The sequence below is a fragment of the Oryx dammah genome, unplaced genomic scaffold (assembly GCF_014754425.2).
Source record: "Oryx dammah isolate SB20612 unplaced genomic scaffold, SCBI_Odam_1.1 HiC_scaffold_3, whole genome shotgun sequence".
Taxonomy (NCBI): Eukaryota; Metazoa; Chordata; class Mammalia; order Artiodactyla; family Bovidae; genus Oryx; species Oryx dammah.
The window spans coordinates 82,735,794-82,763,734 of record NW_024070187.1 but is presented as its reverse complement, the minus strand read 5'-3'; the positions used below and the strand labels follow the sequence as shown (position 1 = coordinate 82,763,734).

Here is a 27,941-nt window from a genome sequence, read left to right as displayed (position 1 = left end):
GCTTTGCTTTAGCACCCTGTTGGATTACAAGCCCACAAAACAAGTTCACCTTGATCTTTCACTTTAAATACAAAGTATCTCAGGGACAAAATTTGACATAAATATAAACCTGTGACGTTACCAGCCAAAGAAGGCTGAAATAAAACAGGACTCCAAGTGCAATTACAATAAAACATCAGAAGTGCCAGAAACACGAGTCTTGAAGCTGTATCAGCCATAAAGGATGGCAAACGGTGACTCTCCTGAACAGAATGAAAACCACTGTTCAGCGATCAACAGCAGCATCCTACTAACACCGGGCAGCCTCCCCACCCTGACCCTATCTGGAAAGATCCGAGTGACAGTTACTTTCTTCCTTTTTCTACTCTCCACAATTTTCAACACTTCTTTCTTGTTGAAACTTCAGAATTGGACTCAAAGGAAAGAGAAGAGGAAAAAACTCTCAAAAATGAAGGTGCTTTTAAAACACCTGACTTTAGCCAACCTGCTGGAGACTCTGATTGTTATGCCACTGGATGGAATGTGGAACATAACTGTTCAATGGTATGCTGGAGAGCTCCTTTGCAAAGTCCTCAGCTATCTGAAGCTTTTCTCCATGTACGCCCCCGCCTTCATGATGGTGGTGATCAGCCTCGACCGCTCCCTGGCCATCACCAGGCCTCTAGCAGTGAAAAGCAACAGCAAGCTTGGACAGTTCATGATTGGCTTGGCCTGGCTCCTCAGTAGCATCTTTGCTGGACCACAGGTAAACCAATATTGCAAACTTTTTATGGAGATTACAGATTTCCTATCTAAATCTGAATGAAGGTCTTGTCAAAGGTAGTATTGTATTATCTCTGAGAGCTTGGGCTCTGGAAGTCAGAGGGTGGAATTTAATCCTGACTCTGCTGTTACCTTTGGCAAATGTCTTAACCTCTCTGGGTTTCAGGTCTTGCATTTATAAAATGGGGGTAATGTCTACTTGATGCACATTTGTAATGATTAAACAAATAATTTGTTAAGTTTTCTATCATACTCTCTGGTACACAGTAAATGCTCCCTCAAAATGAAGCTATTCTCAAATTTGAACTCATCCTCATTTGATTCTTCCATCTACATTTTCTTTTACTCTGGTTGACATGGTAAATTGGGAGAATCTTTAGGAACAATAAAATTTGCATAGGTAGAAAGTATGCATAACTTGTTTTATTTGGAACTTCTTAAGTCTTCTGTATTGCAGCATAGAAAGAACTATCCTTAATTAGTATGTTCTGCAGTTTGCAGCTGGGTGGGATTGAATAAAAGGAAATGTGGGGCATCGTAGATGTTTGGATATTTGAACATTTCCCTGAGGTTGACTTGAGCTTTCTCTGGAGGTAGATGAGACTGTAACAGGCTGTTAGCAAAACTCTGTGACTATTGGTGCAGGCAAGGCCCTCTCCTTCAGAAAGCAGATAGCCCTCCAGACTGTCTTTATCAAAGGCACCCCGGTTGATGGATCTTCAGAATCTGCCTCTTCAACTGTCAAATCTCTGAAGAAGACAATGAATTCTTGAAAATGGCAAAGATGACCAAATTGTCTCTATGTGTGTGAATGTACCCTGTGAAGAATCCAGGGTACAGGGATGTGTCAGGAAGTCAGGCTCCTCCGTCCATAGGGTTTTCCAGGCAAGAGTACTGGAGTGGGGAGCCATTGCCTTCTCCGGAGTTTACCATGATCCTCCAAAAACTTGTCACTACAAATAGACATTTATCTAGAGATTCTAAACTAGCCAGCTGGCATAAAAACAAACAAAAAAACAAACAAACAAAAGCTGCCACACTGGATGCACTAAATAGTTCAGGACACTAGAAAGTTAGATAACTATATTCTCCCACCAATTCCTCACTTAACATTTTTTGTATATCAGTGTGTGTTTTATGGCAGAAAAAAACAAAATGCTTTGATTTCCCTGGAGAAAAGTATATTAAAATTATTCTCACGGTGACTGCATATATAAGAATTAATTTAGCAAATATGTCACTTAAATGAGGTTACTTAGCAAAGGTTTATGCTCTGAAATTTTTCATTTTATTTCTTTGAACTATGAGTGAGGTGTATTTGTGTATTGTTCAATTTTCTTAGAGAAGATAAACACAAGTTTGGTTCCTAACACTGAACCAGGTACTGATGAAACAAAGAGACAAAAAAATGTCATTCAGTTATAGAAATAAAACTTATACAAAATGAATACAACTATGTACAAAAAAGTTTTCAAGCCTATTACCGGGGTAAGAAGAGAGAGAGAGACGAATTATTAAAATGGTGAAGGAAGGGTAAAAGTAGGATAAACAGAGTTTTTTTTAAAAAAGGTCTGTAACAATTTTATTAATGCTTATATAATAGGTCTTGTGCTTAGTTGCTCAGTTGTGTCTGACTCATTGTGACCCCGTGGACTGTAGCCTGCCAGGCTCCATGGGGATTCTCCAGGCAAGAATACTGGAGTGTGTTGCCATGCCCTCCTCCAGGGGATCTTCCCAACCCAGGGATCGAACCGCGGTTTCCCACACTGTAGGCGGATTCTTCACCAGCTGAGCCACAAGGGAGTTTTTAAAGATGAATGTATTTGAATGGAAAAAATAAGCCAAGGATCAAATGTATTTTTCAGCAAAAGTTGTAAAGTGGTTAATTTTCAAAGGAGACTTGTTTGGCTGAAGGGACAGATTGACCAGTAGCAGGAAATCAGATTTCATGGTTGCTGCCTTTCCTTTGACCTCATGCACACTGTTTCTTTGTCAGAAAACGTTGTAATTGTGTACTTGTTTGTCTTTGCCATTATGATATGTGTTGCTACAACAGTGAAAACTGTTGTGTTCAATTTAATTCATATTCACAATACCTAATGAGACACCCAACAAAAATATAAATTTTAAATGTTTGGATACCCTGGTTCCTCTTCAGATCAAATAAACCTTTCACCTTTTACTAAAATGAAAACAAAGTTTGGATAGATGAATCAATAAATGGAGGTGGAATGGATGTATATAATAGAAGATAGCTGGGGGAAATTCTGAGAACAATGTGGAAGTCATATAACTTTCATGAGTCTTACTCAAGGATTAAATGATTTTTTTGTTTTTCTTCATTTTCTGTTTTCTGAGAAACAGTCTGTATACATCACCATGTAGGTTTAATGTGTACAGCATGATAGCTTGATTTACATATAATGTGAAATGATTAACACAATAGTTTCAGCTAACTTCTTACATCATCTCATATTGACACAATGAAAAGAAAAGAAAAGTTTTCTTTCCTTGTGATGAGCTCTCTTAGGATTTACTCTCTTAACAACTTTTCTAAACATCATACATCAGTGTTAACTGTGGCCATCATGTTGTACATTATTAAAATGATGTACATAAGAAAATTTACGTATGGGTCACAGAATATGGTAGTATTGACGGTATTTCATTTTGTAAAACAAATGACTCATTCTTGCTTTCAGCAGTACTTTAAATTGATAAAGCACTTTGCTGATGTTTCCTGAAAAACCTCACATTCATAATCTTATGTGGTATTTACATGGACTCTGTGAGGTATGTAAAAGCTATGCTATTATCCCCATTTCACATAAAAAAACCATTCAAAGAGAACCTTTGAAATCAATGTCCTTCAAACCTTCTTGACAGTAATGGAAAGAAAGAAATACATACTACATAAAGACTTAATCTATCTCTCATAGACCTATAATTGAGAAAAGTTTTCATAAAATAAATATTCTGTTCCATTTCATTTTTTATTTCTGATTACAACCAACTGATGGGTACAACCCACAGTTTGAAAAGTATTCACTTAAAAGGATTAATTGTTTGCCCAATGCCTGTTGAACTCCTGTCTTTTTGTTAAGTCCAGTTTATCTTTTTATTATAGCTCTCTGCTCTTTCTCTCTGAATAAAAGAGGCTTCAGCCCTGTGACTAATGTTATGTGTGCGTGATGGGGAAAACAAGAGATAGGAAAGGCCTTTGATTTCCAGGCTGTGTGACACCGTGAGTACAGCTCATGCTTCACCATGCTCCACAAAGCCCATTGACAGAAGCATATCCTGCTGTGGCTAATTTAAAAGGAGTTTGAAAGGATAACTTTTAATTTTCATCCTTTGTTTGTTATTGTTCAGTTGCTCAGTCGTGTTCCACTCTGCGACCTCATGAACTGCAGCACACCAGACTTCCCTGTCCTTCACCATCTCCCAGAGTTTGCTCAAACTCATGTCCATTGAGTCAGTGAGTGATGCCATCCAACCATCTCATCCTCTGCCGTCCCCTTCTCCTCCTGCCCTCAATCTTTCCCAGCATCAAGGTCTTTTCTAATGAGTCAGCTCTTCACATCAGGTGGCCAAAGTATTGGAGCTTCAGCTTCAGCATCAGTCCTTCTAATGAATATTCAGGATTGATTTCCTTTAGGATTGTATTTATCCTTTGGTATATATATATATGGATATTCTATCACTTGATTAATTCATGCTAGGTTGGAAAAAGAAAAAAAAAACTAACAAGCTAGTTGTCATGTTCACAGGAACCTGAGAATTTATGACATTTTGCTAGAGTTCAGAATGACCAACTTTCCAACTGACCACCTTGCTTTTCCACCTTGCTGATCACCTCAGAGTTCTGTCATGGTTTGGGGATATATTTCCAGAACTCTCAGTGTACTGTGACCAAAATTTTATATTTTTGCTTGTAATTGAATTTTATTTAAAATGAAATTCTGGGTGGAGCTTCAATAAATGAAACAGATATAAGTGGAGTTGCTCTGGTCAAATAGGGATAAGGGAACCCCAGTCCTCTGTTTGACCATTCACTGGCTCCCGTCCTAGTCTCTGAAGACCTCAGATATCCCTGCAAGTCTGAAAGGCAGTGGGATTTAAACAAAGCTGGTTTCAAATCTCAGTGCTGTCTTTTACCAGCTATCTAAGTAAATTACTTAACCAAATTTAAAAGGGTCATTGTAAAAAGTGCTATAAAGAGTAAGATATACACAATCATATATAAGACTTTAAGTATAAAGTCTTAAAAAGGCATTACTATTCATTCCTTCCCTTTTTCCTACCTTAATTACTTCCTTCATAATAGGATTTTTGAAGTCATGAGAAAAAAGTATTAGGGAAATATAAGTAGGAAAATAAAATAATTATTTAAGAAACAGCAAACAAAAATGCTTATGTAAAGATTGCTTCAAAAAATTATGACATTTATTCCGACTGATAAGTAAATTGGGCCAATGTCCTCCCTAGTTACTAAGCTGTCTTATTCACTCTAAAACTTTATATGCCAGAGCATAATGATTCAAGTCTTGGAGGTATTGTTTCTAAAAGTAGGATAAGAAAAGAAGAAAAGGAGGAAGGGAGAGGAAGGCAAGGCAAAACAGCCAACAGGACTTGAAAGGATATCTGACTTAAGACTGACTGTGGTTAGGCTAGCAGGTGCATGTTAAGGAGAAAACATTTCCTGAATTTGGTGTGTCCATATCCAATTAAAAAATGCAAGGTTTCTGATGACTGTCATCTAAGACCACAAGAATTCCAGAGCAGCAGATTATTTGCAGATAGAGTTCACATCACTAGTTTCTCTATGCTACTAGGGAGAATTAATTATATGTTGACAGCTTTTTAATTCTGTAGGTAACCCAGGTCTGTAGAGAAAATGCAGTCACCCTCGATATCCCGAGGGGATTGGTTCCTAGACATCTTCCTTCCCCACTATGGTGGCCTCAGATAAGAAATTTCCCAGACGCTCAAGTCTCTTCTATAAAATACGGTATAGTATTTGCCTGTAACCTATGTACACCCTTTTATATAGTTTAAATCATCTATAGATTACTTATAATACCTAATACAATGTAAATGCTGTGTAAATAATTGTAAATACAATGTAACATATAGACAGTTGCTGGAGCTTTCCAAGTTCAAGTCTTGCTCTTTGGAACTTTCTAAAAATTTTTTTTCTGAATATTTTTCCATCTGCAGTTGAATCTGCAGATGTGGAACCCAAAGATTTGGAGGGTCTGTTGTATATGAGTATTCCTTTATTCTTTGGTGTGAAAATGTGTGGTCTAAATAAATGTGGAGGCTTGCCTGTTACAAACAGAAATTTACAATGCTAGCAGGCTCTTCTGAACTTGAGAAGCAGCTTCTGCATCCTCTGTCCATGCTGCCACTTCAGTCGTGTCTGACTCTGCAATCCTATGGACTGTAGCCTGCCAGGCTCCTCTGTCCATGGAATTCCCAGGCCAGAATACTGGAGTGGGTTGCCATGTCCTCCTCCAGGGGATCTTCCCGATCCAGGGATCAAAGCACCATCTCTTATGTCTCCTGCATTGGCAGGAGGGTTCTTTACCACCAGCGTCACCTGGGAAGCCCCACAAGCAGCTTAAATTCAATAAATACTCATTACTGTGTACAGTATGTCAAAAATGTTACTGAAACATAGCATACTAGTAGCAGAAATAACAATAATGGTGATGATGATTTTGATAGATAATAGTTATTCAGTACATAAATATGTGCCAGGAATTGTGTTAAACACTTCTGTGTTGCTTTTTGTTTTTTTGTTTGTCTCTGGTCATGCTGCACAACTAGCAGAATCTCAGTTCCCCTGGCAGGATTGAACTCAGGCCTCAGCAGTGAAAGCCCAGAATCCTAACCACCAGGATTTCCAACCCCTTGGAAAATTACATGAACAGAAGACCCTGGTGGGCTATAGTCCATGTGGTCACAAAGAGTTGGGCACGACTGAGCGACTGAGCATGCATGAGTATCATTATATCACAGTGTGCAATACTGTCTCTTTTTTCCTGTAAGAGGCTAGAGAAGGAAAAGGCAGGAAAATCTTAAGGTGAGAATAAATAGTTAAGTGATATCAGGAAAAATATGGTATAAATTTATAAATATGTAAACATATGCAATATATATTTATAAATTGTGTGCCTCAAACAAAATTTTAAGAATGGCTAGGATTTATATAGTGCTAACTGTGGGCCAGGCATTACTCTAGGTGCTTTGCAAGTATTTGCTTGTTAATTGTCATGACAGTCTCTAGAGTTATTTATATCTCCCTAGCCCACCAGGTTCCTCTGTCCATGGAATTCTCCAGGCAAGAATACTGGAGTGGGAAGCCATTCTTTTCTCTAGGGCATCTTCCCAAACCAGGGATCAAACCCGGGTTTCCTGCTTCGCAGACAGATTCTTTACTGTCTTAGCCACCAGGAAATCCCAAGAGGAACCTAAAGCATAGCATCTAAAGATAATCACCTTTGGAAAGATTAAGTCATGGTGTCACTAGTATGGGGTAAGGCGAAGGTTAAAAAATATATGCTAAGAGGAATAGCATCTGCAAGTGACTGTAAAGAAGGAGAACAAACTGCTGTTGTTTAAGGCAAAATAAAGAGAACTGGGGCCAGGCATGAGAGAGGAGAAACAAAGAAATTTTTTAAATATCACCCAAGTATAAAAGAATCACTGGAAGTAAAGTATATCCCTATATTAATCATTCAAATGAACATGGTCTTGGAGTGAAAATAAACTAAATGAAGCCTAAAACAAATTAGTTTGTGGATGAGTAAAATTCTGAATTTTCATAACACTGTAACTCTCCTTCAGAACTTGTCACAGTCTATTATTATAGTTGTCACATACATGCTGTATCTCCCCTAAGAAATATTTAATTCCTTGATAGCACGATATATTTAGTTCATCTTTCATGACAGAGTGTACCTAGTATAGTTTTATGACCAAGGAGTTGCTTTAAAAACAAGCATTCATTACATAAAGATGAAAACCAAATTCAAATCATAGTATTATAAAGTCCTTTTCATTGAAAGATTCATCATTATAACTTAAGAATATGAACTATTAAAGTGAAAATGTGACCCAATGCAGAGCAGAAAATCAAATTCAGATTATCTGGTTCCAAGGCTGACTAGGGAGATGGAAAGAAAAAAGGGTTTTTAAGAATTAGAAGACTGTCAGGGTTATGTGAAAAAACCCTTCCCAAGATTTCAATTCACAACACCTGTTGGGTCAAATTTAAAACTCAACTTTAAATAAGGACAGTTTGCAAAGAAGTATGGAAAACTGAAAGGGTCACTTTGTAACATGGAAAAAATTGATCTGGATCATAAAACAGAATTAGCTGAACTTGCTTTTCTTGACTTTAAGATCGATAATATTATCATTGGGCGCCCTCTAGTGGATTAACTTAAAAATTCTTGTTTGTCCTTGAAGCTGAAAAGATCACAAACTGAAAATCAGCATTTTAATTACAAATAAAAGAAATAGGCTTGTATTTTATATGTACTTAGACCTTATTATATCTGTATTTATTTTGTTTATTATATTTTATATTTATTAAAGTTTTTCTACTCTACAAACAAAGAGGAAAAACAATATTTTTAAAGGTATACTCTTTCCACTCTGCCACCCCCAAAAGGAAAGAAATTCTGAGCTTATTAAATTAACTAAATGGAATTTAAGTTTACTAATTCAGTGAACAACTAAATGAATACTGTCCCTGACTTGCTTAAAACGTAAAAAAAAAAAAACCTGCAACATTTTTGTTTAAATTAACTTGTTATCAGTTTTAAAGTTCTTGGGCACTCTTATCTCTTCATTTTAATGATGTTTTGTGGTAAAATGTTTTTCAGTAGAAAATTCTGGAAATTATGAGGTAAGAAATGTGCTTAACAAATTGGGAAAGAATGAATAAATGTCAACTAGAACTTGTTTGTGAAAACCACTTGCATTGTTTCCTCAATTGTTGACTCAGTTCTTTTTTTAATATAATTTCACACTTAGGGAAAGGCTGCAAGAATCATACAAAGATTTCTAGGATACTTTTCCCTCAGATTCCCCAAATACTAACATTTTGCTACATTTGCTTATTTGTTTATTCTCTCTCTTGTATGTATGTTTTTATGGATTGTTTAAAAGTTCAGACACGATGTCTCTCTCAATACCTGTGTGTATTTTTTCTAGCACATTAAGTGCAGTATAAAGTATCAAAATCTGGAAATTAACATTAATACAGTACTACTGAGTGCCAAAGAATTGATGCTTTTGAATTGTGGTGTTGGAGAAGACTCTTGAGGGTCCCTTGGACTGCAAGGAGTTCAAACCAGTCAATCCTAAAGGAAATCAGTCCTGAATATTCATTGGAAGGAATGATGCTGAAGCTGAAGCTCCAATACTTTGGCCACCTGATACAAAGAACTGATTCCTTGGAAAAGACCCTGATGCTGGAAAAGACTGAAGGCAGGAGGAGAAGGGGACAACAGAGGATGAGATGGTTGGATGGCATTACCAACTCAATGGACATGAATTTGATCAAGCTCCAGGAGTTGGTGATGGACAGGGAAGCCTGGCATGCTGCAGTCCATGGGGTTGCAAAGGGACACAACTGAGTGACTGAACTGAACAGTACTACCATTTAATCTATATGCCCTATTCATATCTCAGCTGTCTCAATAATAACCCCTTTAATGAAAGAAAATTCAAGATTATGTGAGAGGTTGTCGCCTTGTCTCTTTGCTTGTGTGTTCAGTCATGTCCAACTCTTTCTGACCCCATGGACTATAGCCTGTCAGGCTCTTTTATCCACGGATTTTTCCAGGCAAGAATACTGGAGTGGGTAGCCATTTCCTACTCCAGGGGATCTTCCCAACCCAGGGATCAAACCTGTGTCTTCTGCATTGACGGGCAGATCCTTTACCACTGAGCCAACTGGGAAGCCCCGTTGTCTCTTTAGTCTCCTTTAAACTAGAACTGTTCCTTGGTCTTTCTTTGTATTTCATGACACTGACATCTTTGAAGAGTGCAGACAAGTTATTTTGTAGAATGCCCCTCAATTTGAGTTTTTCTGATATTTTCTTGGGGGTATATTCAGGTTGTGCACTTGTCAACTGAAAAAAAAAATCTACGACCTAAAAGTTGAGAAATATGTTTTATTCAGTAGACTTTTGAGAACTTAAGCCTAGAAGACAGTCTCTCAGATTGCTCCCAATTCATAAGAGGCAACAGAGGAGCCAGGATTTTTAAATAGGAGGCTTCTTTGCAACAAAAACCTGGTAGTCAGAACATCAGAAGATTATTGCTAATTAAAGAAAAAAACATACATCTCAGGTTAATGGATGTAGCGCTTTTCTAAGAACAGAAAGATGCAAGAGTTTGGGCTTATTGAGATCATTCCTTTGATACATCACCTTAACGATCTAGGGCCATGTTTCTACTTTTCTCCATCCTGAATCCACTCCTTAGAGAGCACTCCTGAGAGTAAGTGCAGTGGCTAGTAACTTGATGGCCACAATGTCCTTTGTTTACTGATATTGTAGGCAATATTCCTTGTCTACATTGTTGTTGTTCCACTCAGTTATGTCCGACTCTTTGTGACCCCATGGAATGCAGCACACCAGGCTTCCCTGTCCTTCACTATCTCCCAGAGCTTGCTCAAAATCATGTCCATTGAGTCAGTGATGCCATTCAACCATCTCATCCTCTGTCATCCCCTTCTCCTTCCACCTTCTATCTTTCCCAGCATCAGGGTCTTTTCTAATGAGTCAGTTTTTCCCATCAGGTGGCCCAAGTATTGGAGCTTCAGCTTTAGCATCAGTCCTTCCAGTGAATACTCAGGATTGATATCCTTTAGGATTGACTGATTAGATTTTTAACAAAAACATGAAAGAGTTGACTCTGAGTTCTTCTCAATGCTTTATAGAAGGAAGTAGATGCTGTCAATCTGTCCCATTATTGGCAATGTTAGCTTAATTATTTGGTTATTTCTCTACAGTAAAGTTATTATTTTACTGTTTATAATGCAAGGTATCCTACAGGTAGATACTTCGAGATAACATAAATAAACTAGTCTCCTCAAGCCTACACCCATATTTTAACCATTCATTGGTGATTCTTGCCTGAATCAATTATTATAGTAATTACAAAATGGTAATCACTACTTCCATTGTATCTTTTACATTTACTAGCTGACTTTCTATATAGTAAAGAGCTTTTTTCTTTTCCCATGTATTTGTTATTCTGGTTTTGTCATTTACATCATTTACATCATGGAGTCATGGTTTATTTATTTGAACTCAGTCTTTTCTTTCAGGGTTTGTTTGTTTTCATGCTTAAACTATCCCAGATTTGGCCAATGGGACCTCTTTCAAGCTGGTGCCTGAAATGTTTTCACATGCTCCATCATTCTCTGGGCATTTCCAGACTTTTTGGCACAGCAGGTGTTCCAACGACTTATTGTGCTTTGATTGCCCCAGCCTTAGGATTACGCACTTTGCCAGTGAGCTCTGATTCCTTTTGTTAGACAATGATACTAAAAATAACATTTGGGTACTGGAGAGCGGGGTATGCTCACTGCTACTTAGATGACATTGTTCTTAGCCTCTCTCCACACAGACAGAGCTAGAATAAATGTATGTACATGTACACACACACACACACACACACACACACACACACACACCTTCAGATAGAAATTTCCCTCCCTCTTTTTTTTACTACTGTACAGGACTCCATTGTGTGGTCCACCATAGTTTATTCAGCTGCTGTTCTATGAATTAGTATTTAGATTATTTTCAATGTTTTTCACTTATAAACAATGCATCAGTGAATAATCTTGTGCATATGTATTTTCATATAATGGAAGTAGGGGTGTATCTTCATGGAAAACTCCTGAACGTCAGATTGCTGGGTCAAAGTTAAGTACAAATATATACTAATTATTGCCAAATAGATTGTACAAATTTGCTTGCCCATTAGCAATGTATGAGAGTCTCTGTTTCCCTATAGCCTTGCCATGAGAGTTTACTACTGTTTTTTCTTTTTTTTAATTTTGCCAGATTTGATAGTGGGAAATGGCGTTATCAGTGTAGCCTTAATTGATTGACACTGCTCTTATCATAAGTGAGGTTGAAACTGTTTTTATATACTTAAGGGTCACTGTTACACCCTTTTTTAATGAACTGTCTGTACATGTTTCTGGCCATTTTAATGAGATCTTATGTCTCAAAAATAAAATTTAAATATTTATTTTGAGGGCATATTCTAAATGCCAGATAGTTGTTTTGTGTGTGTGCTGCATATTTAAAAATAAAATCACTTGCAAAAGTTTACTCATCATAATAGCATCTGAAATTGAAATACAGAGGAGGTTTAAATCCTTGGTTGGTAATTGTTCTGCAAGGCTGAAATAATTTTGGAAGAAATTCAAAATCCTACAGATCCATTCACATTACCCAAACATATTTTAAGTAAAGATCCACTTACACCTTTTTGTAGAAAAGCCAAAAGCCAAATGTCAAGAAGCTTAGCAGTTGCTTTGGGCAACAACATGTTAGAAGATTAGTACAATACAGAAGAGAAAACATTCAAGAAAACTTGCAAATATTGTTTGAAAATAAGCAATATCCCTTTTTAATTGTTTAAATTTTCTCCTACAGTTATACATCTTTGGGATGATCCATTTAGCAGATGACTCTGGACAGACTGAAGGTTTCTCTCAATGTGTAACACACTGCAGTTTTCCACAGTGGTGGCATCAAGCCTTTTATAACTTTTTCACCTTCAGCTGCCTCTTCATCATCCCTCTTCTCATCATGGTGATCTGCAATGCAAAAATCATCTTCACCCTAACAAGGGTCCTTCATCAGGATCCCCACAGTATGTATTTCTTAGATTAATTGTGGGTGGACAGTTGTTAATGGCAATACTCTGTTAATCCCCACAGTATGAATTTCTCAGATTAATTGTGGGTGGACAGTTGTTAATGGCAATACTCCTACCGGAGAATCAGAGAGGCACTTGCTGTGCCATATACTATTTTATCTATAATAGTATTGTATTGTAATAGTATTGCGATATTATTATGAGCAACTAACATAAATTAACTCTTTCAATATTCAAAATCACTCCATGAGGCAATACTTTTATTATCCCCAATTTAGAGACGAGGTAATTTATTATCTCCCCATATTATACATTTACAGCATGGAATTAAAGCTAAAAGGACAATTACTTCATTTACCCAGCAGAAGCATGGGCAAATTGTTCCTGCTGGTTTATCGTAACACTTTATCAAACACCTGATGCCTAGAATATAGCAAAGTACAACTCATAATATAGTTGCCAATAGACTTGTTAAAGTTACGCTGTTCTGTATTGCATTCAAATCTCCTGTATTCACACACTATGCACATTTTGGTGTGTGTGTGAGTGTGCTAAATATTAAGGAACATGCAATTGACTATTTGATCTTTCACTTCACACACATGGTTGTACCTTTTTTGCTTCAAGAATCTGTTGCATTCTCAAAAACAAATGTATGAATTTTAAAAATTTTATATTGGAGTATAGTTGATTAGCAATATGGTATTAAGTCCTGATGTACAGAAAAATGATTAAGGATGACATATACATGTATTTGTTTTTAAATTCTTTTCCCATTTAGGTTATTTTAGAATAGCCTAATAACAGAATAGTGTTCCCTGTGCTATATAATAGTCCCTTGTTGGTTATCTACTTTTTGAATGAATACCTTTTTCCATCCCCTCACGTTCAGTCTGTGGTTGTGATTGCTAAGTCTTATCTGACTCTTTTGTGGTCTGTATGTATCCCTAGATCTGAAGTGTGTCTCTTGTAGACAGCATATATATAGGTCTTGTTTTGGTATCCACTCAGCGAGTCTCCGTCTTTTGGTTGGACTGTTTAATCTGTTTACACTTAAGATAATTATAGACATGAATGTTATTGCCATTTTGTTCATTTTTTTTGATTTGTTTTCCTAAGTTTCTTCCTTCCCTTCCTATTTTGTTCTCTTCTCTTGTAATTGATGACTCACTTTCAGTTCAGTTCATTTCAGTCACTCAGTCATGTCTGACTCTTTGAGATCCCATGGACTGTAGCACACCAGGCTTCCCTGTTCACCACCAACTCCCGGAGCTTGCTCAAATTCATGTCCATCATGTTGGTGATGCCATCCAACCATCTTATCTCATCTTCATCCCATCTCATCCAACCCTTCTCCTCCTGCCTTCAATCTTTCCCAGCATCGGGGTTTTTTCCAATGAGTCAGTTCTTCACATCAGATGGCCATAATATTGGAGCTTCAGTTTCAGCATCAGTCCTTCCAATGAATATTTAGGACTGATTTCCTTTAAGACTCAATTTAGTATTGTGTTTGGATTCCTTTTTCTTGTGTGTGTGTATTTATTGTATACTTTTGGTTTGTGGTTACCATGAGGTTTTGATATAGCAGCCTACATATAAACAAGACTGTTTTAAGTTGCAGGTCTTTTAATTTCAAATGCCTTTCCAATATCTTGCATTTATGCTCTCCTCACAGTTATTGGTTTTGATTTCGTATTTGTCTACAGATGATTTCCTACCTTTATTGTATGTTTGCCTTCACCAGTAAGCATTTCCATTCATAATTTTCTTGTTTCTAGTTGTGACCTTTTCTTCTCCCCCTGGAGAACTTCTTTTAGCATTTGCTCCAAAGCTGGTCTTGTGGTGCTGAATTCTCCTAGCTTTTGCTTGTCTGTGAAGCTTTTGCTTTTTCCATCAAATCTGAATGAGAGCCTTGCTGAGCAGAGCATTTTTGGTTATGGGTTCTTTCATCACTTTAAATACAGTAAATCCTCTATATACAAACCTTCAAGTTGTGAACTTTCAAAGATATAAATGTGCCTTCACATGTCCAATCACATAAGTTAGTTCATGTGTCTAGTGTGTGAAAATGGCAGCCTTCAAGAGGGCTACACCAATGAGTACTCGCCAGAACTACCACTGTCAGTGTCCCTGTCCTCATAGTGAGCCACAACCACCCCCTGCCTCCATAGGAGACCCTCCAATACTAGCAGGTAAGTCTAACCCAGTCTCTTATGAGGTCCCTAGTTTTAACTTGGGTCCTAGTATTCACAAGACTTTGTGTGTGCCCTCTGATAATGGAGTTTCTGTTTCCTCCAGTCTTGTTTAACTCCTAAGATCAAACCCTGGTGGTCTTCAAGGACATATTCTCTTAGGGCTCCTCCTATTGCCAGATCCCCAGGCTGGGGAGCTTGATGTGAGACTCAGAACTTTCATTCCTGTGGGAGAATTTCTGTGGTCTAATTATTTTACAGTTTGTGGGTTACCCACCTGATGTGTATGGAATTCGATTTTATCACTATCGCACCCTTCCTACCATCTCATTCTGTCTCCTTCTTTATCTTTGGATGATCTGATCAGTTCAGTTCAGTTCAGTCGCTCAGTTGTGTCTGGCTCTTTGTGACCCCATGGATCACAGCATGCCAGGCCTCCCTGTCCATCACCAACTCCCAGTGTTCACTCAAACTCAAGTCCATCAAGTCCGTGATACCATCCAGCCCTCTCATCCTCTGTCGTCCCCTTCTCCTCCTGCCCCCAATCCCTCCCAGCATCAGAGTCTTTTCCAATGAGTCAACTCTTCACATGAGGTGGCCAAAGTATTGGAGTTTCAGCATCAGTCCTTCCAATGAACACCCAGGACTGATTTCCTTTAGAATGGACTGGTTGGATCTCCTTGCAGTCCAAGGGACTCTCAAGAGTCTTCTCCAACACCACAGTTCAAAAGCATCAATTCTTCAGTGCTCAGCCTTCCTCACAGTCCAACTCTCACATCCATACATGATGTAGGGTAGCTTTTTTGTTAGGTTATAGTGAGGTTTTTTGTTGTTGTTGTTGACAGTTGTTTAGCAGTTAGTTCTGATTTTGGTGTTTCTAGAAGAAGAGGTGAGCTAATGTCCTTCAACTCGTCCATTGTGTATTATTCTTTAAATCTCCTTAGTGCCAACTAGGATTCTGACACCAATCCAGTGCATGTGTTTTTTGCCTGCACCAAGCTTGCATCACCTCCTTTGATGGCAACAGGGCTTCCTGCTTGGTCAGTCAGGAAAGGTGAAAAGTTATAAGTTTATAAAATAAATGTGGCAATGTTGGCATGACAACCAAAAGGCAGTGAATTAAATTCAGTTCAACCTCAGTCTACTCTCTTAAAATTTTATTTGAAGAATTTGAGTAACCTCGTATTTCAAATCCTTATTAGTTTGATGGAAAATTAATTTTAAGAGCATTACTATCTTTAATATTTCTATTTATTATGTAGCAGAGTGGAAAATTTGAGATATAAACGTGCTTTGCAAGCATATTGTCATTATTAAAAATATGAGCAATTTGCCTCCATTATATTCACCAGGTTGAATTACGATTCTCTGTTTCTTTTTTTCTATTTTGGCTTTGTAATAAAACTGGTCATTAAAAACACCTTCTATTTTTCTCTGTTTAAAAGAACTACAACTGAATCAGTCCAAGAACAATATACCACGAGCTCGGCTGAGGACCCTAAAGATGACGGTTGCATTTGCCACTTCATTTACTGTCTGCTGGACGCCCTACTATGTCCTTGGAATTTGGTATTGGTTTGATCCTGACATGGTAAACAGGGTGTCAGATCCAGTAAATCACTTCTTCTTTCTCTTTGCTTTTTTAAATCCATGCTTTGATCCACTTATATATGGATATTTCTCTCTATAATTGTTAGACTGCATAGAAACTCAAAGAAAGGCAAAGTAATGAATTTCCCCTTTGGGGAATGAGAAACGCAAAGTATATTGTGACATATTTACACATAAATAAAGCAGAGTTTAAGGTAATGTTACGCTTCTTCCTTTAGAAATCACAGAAACTCAATTACAAGGAAAAGATTTTTCAGGAAAAATAATGAAATATTTTCACTTTATCACATGTTTCTGAATTAATCTCTTTGCTTTCTGAATTCCTATAACACATTATATGGGTTTTTTAGTCACTTTATTCTTGTATAATAATATATAAATATTTAAAATAGCCATGGCCTAAGGCAAACAAATGCCAAAAATTAACACTGAGAAACACAGACCTTTTTCTGCAAAGGGGCTTAGCAACAATTACAATCTTATGCTAAGATAATAAATACATAAAGCACAGATAGTATTTCCCCTGCCCATATGATCAGTTTTTTCTTCCTGTGGGTTAAGAAAATATGCAAAAAATCTAATTTTTTCCTTGGCTTCAAAAGCATTCTGATGTTTGGAGTATTCAGCAACCAACCCACTATCCACTCCTTCAACTTGATAAGACTTATAGTTCTCCTTCATCCCATTCATCACCTGGTACAGGTTGTGAAGTACCTCCATATAAAAGAGAGTTTCAGAGGGGTTCAGATTTGGACTTGGGGATAGAACATTCCTGTCAGCTATGTGGTCTATGGAGTTTGTGGTAATTAAGTGCAGTAATAACAACATTGTTTTAAACAATCAAGAAAAGATCTATAGTGATTATGTTTTATATACCCTCTCTTTTAAGATGATGGATTTTTTCTGTCTTCTGATCTTTCTAAATCCATAATCCACAAATCACTAAAAAAAAAAAAAAAGATCAAGCAAATGCATAAGCAAAATATTATTTGATATGTAAAATGAACTCTGAAAACCTCAGTCTCACTATTACAAGTCAAAAGAGACAGAAGAGTATTAGAAAAAGGAAAAGAAAAACTCTCTGTAAATGTGAAACTAACATCCACTGATATTTGCATTAAATGCTGTGGTTTCCAAAATATGTTGGCACAACACCTCTTTTAATTCAGGCCTGTTTCCATACATTCCATGAAAAGGGGAATAGGATGAAAGGGTTCTTTAGTATCCACTAAATAAGAAAACTATATAAGGACTTAAGAGAAACTCAACCACTATTTATTTTTTTAAATAGGTAAAATATTACTATATTTACATGTGATATGCAGTGCCACATTGAAGATGAAATGTAATTTCCACATATTCCAGGCCTTGTGGAACTGTGAAAAGTAAATTGCTAATTAAACTAATGGCAGGTCTTTGTTTTCCTTATTTTTCTCTCCTCATATTTTGTCTTTTAGTTTTGTAGGGTGTGGTGGGTTTTTTTCCACATTCTATATTATTTTCCAATTCTGTCTTTATTAACTGAATTCCTTCTTTCTACTTTTTTTTCATTCACATTTCCTTTTTACTAAACTCATACCTTTAATTAGCCAATCAATGACCCAACTCCACAAATGAATTGGGCTGGACTCAAAATTTGTAAAGTGCTAAAATACTCAAAGTTAACTTTAAAGGTGTGTATATTGATACCAAGAATATATAGTTCTGCTAGATGACACAGGAATATAAAGATAAGTCACAACAAAACCATGCTTCTCCCTTGTCTCTTTATCATGCATACTCTTACTCCTAAACTTATAACAATTCTGATGTGTGGATTTAAAAGCAAAAATATATGAGATACAATCTAAGGGCTTTAGTAGATATGTGTTTATAAAACATATGTCAGTTTGGCTTTGTTCATGGAACTGTTTTATTTAGATATGTTCTTGGGCATTTTTGTAAATATATTAACTAAAGGGCTATTCAAAATCTTTATGCAGGTGTTTTTAACCTGTGCTCTATGCACAAAACTATTTCAATGGAACAACTTTTCTTTGATTCCTATTTCTATTATATTTTATGTACTTAAAAACATTATCCTCAGAGGAGTTTATAGGCCAAATCAGGCTGCCAAAGGAGCAATGTCACAAAAAAAATTAAGAATTGCCAACTGATCTTTTATATTTATAAAGAAGTTTATTGTAATAAAAATGTTTCAGAATGTATTCATCTGTTTGTACATAGTCGTGACCCCATGGACTGTGTTTATATATACATAATAATATTGAAAGTGGATTTCAATTTGATCACTCACCATTTTAACCTTGGAAACTCTTAAGGCTCCAAATGTATGAAAAACTTTGCAGAAGTAACTATATTATATAAAATATTGTGGTATGTAAACTATAATATGAATATGGATACAAACCAAAATTAATAGTGCAAAAGGTAAATGTAACTTTTAAAAGTACATCACTCAACAAAGAGTATTTAATATTTGATATTATAGTCATTTACTCTATTTTCAGGCATAATAAAAGATGAGGATTCCTTGTATCTTCTGTAATCAAACCTATCAGATAATTAAGAGTCTATCTTGGCTGTCTTTTTTCTATTTAGCATATGCTGCTGCTGACACTAAGTTGCTTCAGTCATGTCCGACTCTGTGTAACCCCATAGATGGCAGCCCACAGGCCCTCCCCCGCCCCCGACCCCGTCCCTGGGATTCTCCAGGCAAGAACACTGGAGTGGGTTGCCAGTTCCTTCTCCAATGCATGAAAGTGAAAAGTGAAAGTGAAGTGGCTCATAAAACAGGTTTAAAAAATGGATTTCTGCTTGTAATTCAATTTAGTTATACATAACATGAACAAACAACAATGAATTAAACACAGATTGCACAAATTCAAATTCAGTTTGAAAAACAGAGGTATCATAGCTAAAAATAAGCAAACCAAAAATTGTTGAGGTACCACAAACATTATCTTCCCAGGAGCATAAATCAGTGTAAATGAACTAGAAAAAAATTTTAAGTGCCCTGGTCTCAGAACTTACTTGGTAGTCTCAAAGAGATAATATTTGTGTTAAAATACATTTAAATTTCATCTGTTAAAATACATCTGAATTTCATGTTTTATCTTTAGCCTAGTTTCAATGTCAAACCAATTCCTAAAGCTTGTCTGACTGCTATAATTTGTGTTCATAGGAAACCAAATAAAATTAAGATTCAATTTAATCTCTAATTAGGATTAACTGATTTAAATCTTTAGTTCTCTTGGTTATTAAGTTTAAAAATTAGGTATAAAACAATTAGTTTAATTTTTAAATTATACAATATACAAAGTGCATGCATAGGAACAACAGAATATATGCAAAAAGTGTTGACATAGTTATCTCTCATTTAAAAAAAAATTTTCTTTCTTGTGAATACCTATATCCCAAATTTCCAAAATAGACATATATTGCTTTTGTAATGAGAAAAGGGTAAAATAAATACTATATGTGTGTGTTTGTATGACTTTTGTTTTATGCTGTTTCTGTTAAGAGTGTTTTCTGTTGTAATAGAAATGTCAGACTGGAAATGGTGTGTTTTCATTTCATGTTACCAGAAGTCCAGAAGAAAGCATGCAGAGTTGGTTAGCTCAGAGCTTTGAGTCATTTTCCCTACTTCCTCTAGGTTTTACTTTATTGATTAGAAGTTAGTTGTCACCAACTAGGAGTCTTAAAGGCATAAAGAAAGGGTGGCTTCTCACTGTGCTTCTCTCCTTGCCAGAACCCTCAGCACTTCCTCTTAAACTGGCTAGAATTGGAGCACATGACCACCCCTAAACTAATCACTACCAAAGGAGAAAAGGATTACCCTAAACACTTTAAGGATATGTTTTATCTTACAGAGAGCAGCACTCAGTTTCCCTGAACATTTAGTCACCTGATAATTTTTTTTTTAATCAGTTCTCTTCCCGCCCCCCACCCCCGGCCCCGTCTCTCTCTCTTTTTCTTTTGTCTTGTTTTGTGAGAACAAGAGGAGAATGTTTTGGGGATGAGAAGTCAGAAGTGCCAGCTACAATGACCAATTACCTTCTCAAAATCATAACTAGGTATACCACAAAGTTTAAATAGCACAAACTTTAAACACAAAGAATAAAGGCTAAATATAGTAATTACATGATAGCAATTAAACAATAAATGTAGCCTTAAGGGAACAGATTTTTTTTCAAAATCAAAATCCAAGCGTGGTCCTAGGATGGTGGAGGAATAGGACAGGGAGACCACTTTCTCCCCCACAAATTCACCAAATGATCATTTGAACGCTGAGCAAATTCCATAAAACAACTTCTGAATGCTGGGGGAGGACACCAGGCACCCAGAAAGGCAGCCTATTCTCTTTGAAAGGAGGTAGGGCAAAATATAAAAGATAAAAAGAGAGACAAAAGAGTTAGGGACAGAGACCTGTCCTGGGGAGGGAGTCATGAAGGAGAAGTTTCCAAATACCAGGAAACCCTCTTACCAGTGGGTCTGTGGAAAGGTCTGGAATCTCGGAGGGCAATATAACTGGGAGGAAAAAAAAAGAGAGAAAACCCACAGATTACGTGCCTAGCTGCAACTCCCAGCAGAGAGGTAGCCCAGAGGCTTGCGTCCACCAGCAGCTAGCAGGGGCTGAACAGGGAGGTGCCGGCTGCATGCATAGGATAGGGACCCGGCCTGAATGCCCTGAAGACAATCTGAGGGAGCTAACATGAGATAGCAATCCAAACTGCAGGATAGCCAGAAAGAAAAAAGAGAGAGAGAGAGAGAGAACTTTCCCATGAAGCTCTGAGGCACAGCCTGGCCTGCTCACAAAACAAAGGATTGAGCAAATCCTAGAGGAGAGCTAGCCGGCTGCGGACCAGCCCCTCCCCCCACTGGAGGCAGAGACACAGGCGGGCGACAGCCAGAGCCAGAAGGCAAGGGGTAATCATGGCCCCAGAGACAGCATCCTCTACCAAACTGTGAGCAAGTCCCCAGTTACTAACAAAGTCTTGCTGGGATCCTGGACGGTTGACATCTGCCATGAGGGTTGCAGTCAGATATCAGCTCCCTAGAGGAGCCACATGGCACATCTGAGACTGCACTCTCATAGCGCACCCAGGAAACCGAGAGGCTGGGACCGGGGAGTTGATAAGATGCACCACACAGCTGGGAGAGTCCATTCACCAAGCACCTGGTTGCCTGAGCTGTTCAGACCTGAGAAGGGCACAAAACGCAGGCCCAACCGAGTCTGTCCCTTTGTGGAGTATCCGAGAACTTGAACCTAAGTGGCTTAGACCTGGGAAGTGCATGCAACCCAAGGCCCACTTTAGACAGTTCCCCTGCAGAGCAACCTGGAGCCTGAGCACTGTAGACCAGGAAAGCACATACTCCATGAGCAGGGGCAAACCCAGTGTGGCCCAGACACTGTGAGCACTCCCCACACACACCAGTGATATTTGCTGGCAGTGTTCCTCCCTCTCCACAGCACAACTGAACAAGTTAGCCTAAATAACCTAAATAACTTCGCCCCCTTGTGTCAGGGCAGAAATTAGACACTGAAGAGACTTGCAAAGAGAGGAAGCCAAAATAAACAAACAAGAGGGGAACTGCTCTGGAGGTGACAGGTGCAACAGATTAAAACCCTGTAGTTAGCACTGACTACATTGGAAGGGGGCCTATAAACCTTGAGAAGAAGTATAAGCTGGAAGAAGGAATTATTTGAAACTGAACTGACATATTTGAAAAGACCCTGATGCTGGGAAAGATTGAGGGCAGGAGGAGAAGGGGACGACAGAGGATGAGATGGTTGGATGGCATCACCGACTCGATGGACATGGGTTTGGGTGGATTCCAGGAGTTGGTGATGGACAGGGAAACCTGGCGTGCTGCGGTTCATGGGGTTGCAAACAGTCGGACACGACTGAGCGACTGAACTGAACTGAACTGAACTGACCCCACACTGCCCTCAACAGCTCCAGAGAAATTCCTAGATATATTTTACTATTATCATTTTTTAATTTTTTTAATTTTTAAGTTCTTTATTACTCCTTTAATTTTCACTTTTATAACCTAATACCTTGCCAAAACAGACCCCTTTTTAAAAGCAAATTTCATATATATATATTTATATTTTTTGTGATTTTGTTTAGTTTTTTTAATATTGTATTTTCAAGACTCTAACCTCTATTCTAGATTTTTAATCTTTGCTTTTTGGTTTTTATCAGTTTTGTATCTTTAAGAATCCAATCTTCAGTACCCATTTTTACCTAGGAGTGTGATTACTGGTTTGATTGCTCTGTCTCCTTTTTGATCTTTCTTTTTCTCCCCCAAGTCAACTCTATCTCCTCCATCCCTCTTTTCTTCTCTGCCCAACTCTGTGAATCTTTTTGGGTGCTCTGGGCACCCAAACCCATAGACGCCTCAAAACTCACTACTGAATACTTTATTGCAGTCCAGAGAGAGGAGATCCAGCACCACCCACCAGAACACCGACACAAGCTTCCCTAACCAGGAAACCATGACAAGCCACTCATACAACCCCACCCACAGAGAGCAGGCTCCACAATAAAGAGGAACCACAAACTTCCAGCATACAGAAGGCCACCCCAAACACAGTAATCTAAATAAGATTAAAAGGCAGAGAAATATTAAGCTGGTAAAGGAACATGATTGGAGAAGGCAATGGCACCCCACTCCAGTACTCTTGCCTGGAAAATCCCATGGACAGAGGAGCCTGGTGGGCTGCAGTCCATGGGGTCGCTAAGAGTCAGATACGACTGAGCAACTTCACTTTCACTTTTCACTTTCATGCATTGGAGAAGGAAATGGCAACCCACTCCAGTGTTCTTGCCTGGAGAATCCCAGGGACGGGGGAGCCTGGTGGGCTGCCGTCTATGGGGTCACACAGAGTCGGACACGACTGAAGTGACTTAGCAAAGGAACATGATAAATGCCCACAAATCCAAACAAAAGAGGAGGAGATAGGGAGTCTACCTGAAAAAAGAATACAGAATAATGATAGTAAAAATGATCCAAAATCTTGAAAACAAAATGGAGTTACAGATAAATAGTCTGGGGACAAGAATTGAGAAGATGCAAGAAATGTTTAACAAGGACCTAGAAGAAATAAAAAAGAGTCAATCAAGAATGAATAATGCAATAACTGAGATAAAAAACACTCTGGAGGGAACCAAGAGTAGAATAACTGAGACAGAAGATAGGACAAGTGAGATGGAAGATAGAATGGTGGAAATAAAATGAAGCAGAGACAAAAAAAAAGAAAAAAGAATTAAAAGAAATGAAGACAACCTCAGAGACCTCTGGGACAATGTCAAACGCCCCAACATTTGAATCATAGGAGTTACAGAAGAAGAAGACAAAAAGAAAGGCCATGAGTAAATACTTCAAGAGATAATAGTTGAAAACTTCCCTAAAAGAGGAAGGAAATAGCCACCCAAGTCCAAGAAACCTAGAGAGTCCCAAACAGGATAAACCCAAGGCGAAATATCATAAGACACATATTAATCAAATTAACGAAGATCAAACACAAAGAGCAAATATGAAAAACAGCAGGGAAAAACAACAAATAACACACAAGGGGATTCCCATAAGGATAACAGCTGATCTTTCATTAGAAACACTTCAAGCCAGAAGAGAATGGCTGCTGCTGCTGCTGCTTCTGCTGCTGCTGCTAAGTCACTTCAGCCGTGTCCGACTCTGTGTGACCCCATAGACGGAAGCACACCAGGCTCCCCCGTCCCTGGGATTCTCCAGGCAAGAACACTGGAGTGGGTTGCCATTTCCTTCTCCAATGCACGAAAGTGAAAAGTGAAAGTGAAGTTGCTCAGTCCTGCCCGACTCTTAGCAACCCCATGGACTGCAGCCTACCAGGCTCCTCCATCCATGGGATTTTCCAGGCAAGAGTACTGGAGTGGGATGACGTTGCCTTCTCCAAAGAGAATGGCAGGACATACTTAAAGTGATGAAAGAGAAAAACCACAACACAGATTACTGTACCCAGCAAGGATTTCATTCAAATATGAAGGAGAAATTAAAAGCTTTACAGACAAGCAAAAGCTCAGAGAATTCAGCACCACCAAACCAGCTCTTCAACAAATGCTAAAGGATCTTCTCTAGACAGGAAACACAGAAAAGGTTTATAAACTCAAACCCAAAACAACAAAGTAAATGGCAACGGGATCATGCTTATCAATATTTACCTTAAATGTAAATGGGTTGAATGCCCCAACCAAAAGACAAAGACTGGCTGAATGGATAAAAAAACAAGACCCCCATATAGGCTGTCTACAAGAGACTCACCTCAAAACAAGGGACACATACAGACAGTAAGTGAAGGGCTAGAAAGACATTTCATGTAAATGGAGACCAAAAGAAAGCAGGAGTAGCAATACTCATATCCGATAAAATAGACTTTGAAATAAAGGCAGTGAAAAGAGACAGAGAAGGACACTACATAATGATCAAACAATCAATCCAAGAAGATATAACAATTTTATAAATATATATGCACCCAACATAGAAGCACTGCAACATGTAAGGCAAATGCTAACAAATATGAAAGGGGAAATTAATAGTAACACAATAATAGTGGGAAACTTTAATACCCCATCCACACTTATGGATAGATCAACTAAACAGAAAACTAGCAAGGAAGCACAAACTTTAAATGATACAATGGACCAGTTACACCTAGTTGATACCTATAGGACATTTCACCCCCAAAACAATTTCACCTTTTTCTCAAGTGCACACGGAATCTTCTCCAGGATAGATCACATCCTAGACCATAAATCTAGCCTTGGTAAACTCAAAAAAACTGAAATCATTCCAAGCCTCTTTTCTGATCACAATGTGGTAAGATTAGATGTCAACTACAGAGGAAAAAAAAAACCAACAACTATTAGAAATATAAACATATGGAGGCTAAAAAACATGCTTCTGAATAACCAACAAATCACTGAAGAAACCAAAGATGAAATCAAAGTATGCATAGAAACGAATGAAAATGAAAACACAACAACCCCAAATCTATGGGATTCAGTAAAAGTGGTGGTAAGAGGAAGGTTCATAGCAATACAAGGTTACCTCAAGAAACAAGAGAAAAATCAAATTAATAACCTTACTCTACACCTAAAGCAACTAGAAAAAGAAAAAATGAAACTCCCCAGGGTTAGCAGAAGGAAAGAAATCATAAAAATCAGGGCAGAAATAAATGAAAAAGAAACAAAGGAGACCATAGTAACAATCAACAAAGCTAAAGCTGGTTCTTTGAAAAGATAAACAAAATACACAAACCATTACCCAGACTTATCAAGGAAAAAAGGGAGAAGAATCAAATCAACAAAATTAAAAATGAAAATGGAGAAATCACAACAGACAACACAGAAATACAAAGGATGATAAGAGACTACTATCAGCAACCATATGCCAATACAATGGACAACGTGGAAGAAATGGAAAAATTCTTAGAAAAGTATAACTTTCCAAAACTGAACCAGGAAGAAATAGAAAATCTTAACAGACCCATCACAAGCACAGAAATCAAAACTGTAATGAGAAATCTTCCAGCAAACAAAAGCCCAGGACCTGATGCCTTCAAAGCTGAATTCTAACAAAAATTTAGAGAAGAGCTAACACCTATCCTACTCAAACTCTTCCAGAAAATTGCAGAGGAAGGTAAACTTCCAAACTCATTCGACAGGGCCACCATCATCCTAATACCAAAACCAGACAAAGATGCCACAAAAAAAGAAAACTACAGGCCAAAATCCTTAACATGCAGAAATCCTTAACAAAATTCATAACATGCAAAAATCTTACATGCAAGAATCCTTAACAAAATTCTAGCAAACAGAACCCAACAACATACTAAAAAGATCATACATCATGACCAAGTGGGCTTTATCCCAGAGATGCAAGGATTCTTTAACATTCACAAATCAATCAATGTGATACACCACATTAACAAATTGAAAGATAAAAACCATACGATTATCTCAATAGATGCTGAGAAAGCCTTTGACAAAATTCAACATCCATTTATGATAAAAACCCTCCAGAAAGCAGGAATAGAAGGAACATACCTCAACATAATAAAAGCCATGTATGACAAACCCATAGCAAACATTATCCTCAATGGTGAAAAACTGAAAGTATTTCCCCTAAAGTCAGGAACAAGACAAGGGTGCCCACTCTCACCACTACTATCCAACATAGTTTTGGAAGTTTTAGCCACAGCAATCAGAGAAGAAAAAGAAATAAAAGGAATCCAGATTGGAAAAGAAGTAAAACTCTCACTGTTTGCAGATGACATGATCCTCTACGTAGAAAACTCTGAGACTCCACCAGAAAATTACTAGAGCTAATCAATGAATATAGTAAATTAACACACAGAAATCCCTTGCATTCCTTTACACTAACAATGAGAGAACAGGAAGAGAAATTAAGGAAACAATTCCATTCACTATTGCAATGAAAAGAAAAAAATACTTAAGAATAAATTTACCTAAAGAAACAAAAGACCTATATATAGAAAACTATAAAACACTGATGAAAGAAATCAAAGATGATACAAATAGATGGAGAAATATAACATGTTCATGGATCGGAAAAATCAACATAGTGAAAATGAGTATACCACCCAAAGCAATCTATAGGTTCAATGCAATCGCTATCAAGCTACCAATGGTATTTTTCAAAGAATTAGAACAAATAATTTCACAATTTGTATGGAAATACAAACAACCTCGAATAGCCAAAGCAATCTTGAGAAAGAAGAATAGAATTGGAGGAATCAACCTGCCTGACTTCAGACTATACTACAAAGCTACAGTCATCAAGACAGTATGGTACTGGCACAAAGACAGAAATATAGATCAATGGAACAAAATAGAAAGCCCAGAGATAAATCCACACACCTATGGACACCCTATCTTTGACAAAGGTGGCAAGATTATATAATGGAGAAAAGACAATCTCTTTAACAACTGGTGCTGGGAAAACTGGTCAACCACTTGTAAAAGAATGAAACTAGAACACTTTCTAACACCATACACAAAAATAAACTCAAAATGGATTAAAGATCTAAATGTAAGACCAGAAACTAAAACTTCTAGAGGAAAACATAGGCAAAACACTCTCCGACATAATCACAGCAGGATCCTCTATGACCCACCTCCCAGAATAATGGAAATAAAAGCAAAAATAAACAAATGGGACCTAATTAAACTTAAAAACTTTTGCACAACAAAGGAAACTACAAGCAACATGAAAAGACAGCCTTCAGAATGGGAGAAAATAATAGCAAACAAAACAACTGACAAAGAATTAATCTCAAAAATATACAAGCAGCTTCTGCAGCTCAATTCCAGAAAAACAAATGACTCAATCAATAAATGGGTCAAAGAACTAAACAGACATTTCTCCAAAGAAGACATACAGATGGCT

The 27,941-nt window shown here is 37.5% G+C and overlaps 1 protein-coding gene across 2 annotated transcripts; it reads left to right on the top strand.

The window, feature by feature from the left end:
* The first annotated feature begins 170 nt into the window (after positions 1-170).
* Positions 171-19,977, top strand: GNRHR (gonadotropin releasing hormone receptor). 2 transcript variants are annotated; one of them, XM_040238297.1, is made up of 3 exons: positions 171-745; positions 12,587-12,678; positions 16,322-19,977. In XM_040238297.1, the coding sequence occupies exons 1-3, from the start codon at positions 224-226 to the stop codon at positions 16,455-16,457; spliced, it is 750 nt and encodes a 249-aa protein (XP_040094231.1). In that variant the 5' UTR covers positions 171-223; the 3' UTR covers positions 16,458-19,977. The 2 variants fall into 2 exon arrangements, with proteins under 2 accessions (XP_040094231.1, XP_040094230.1); XM_040238296.1 differs by having other exon boundaries at positions 12,459-12,678.
* The last annotated feature ends 7,964 nt before the right edge of the window (positions 19,978-27,941 follow it).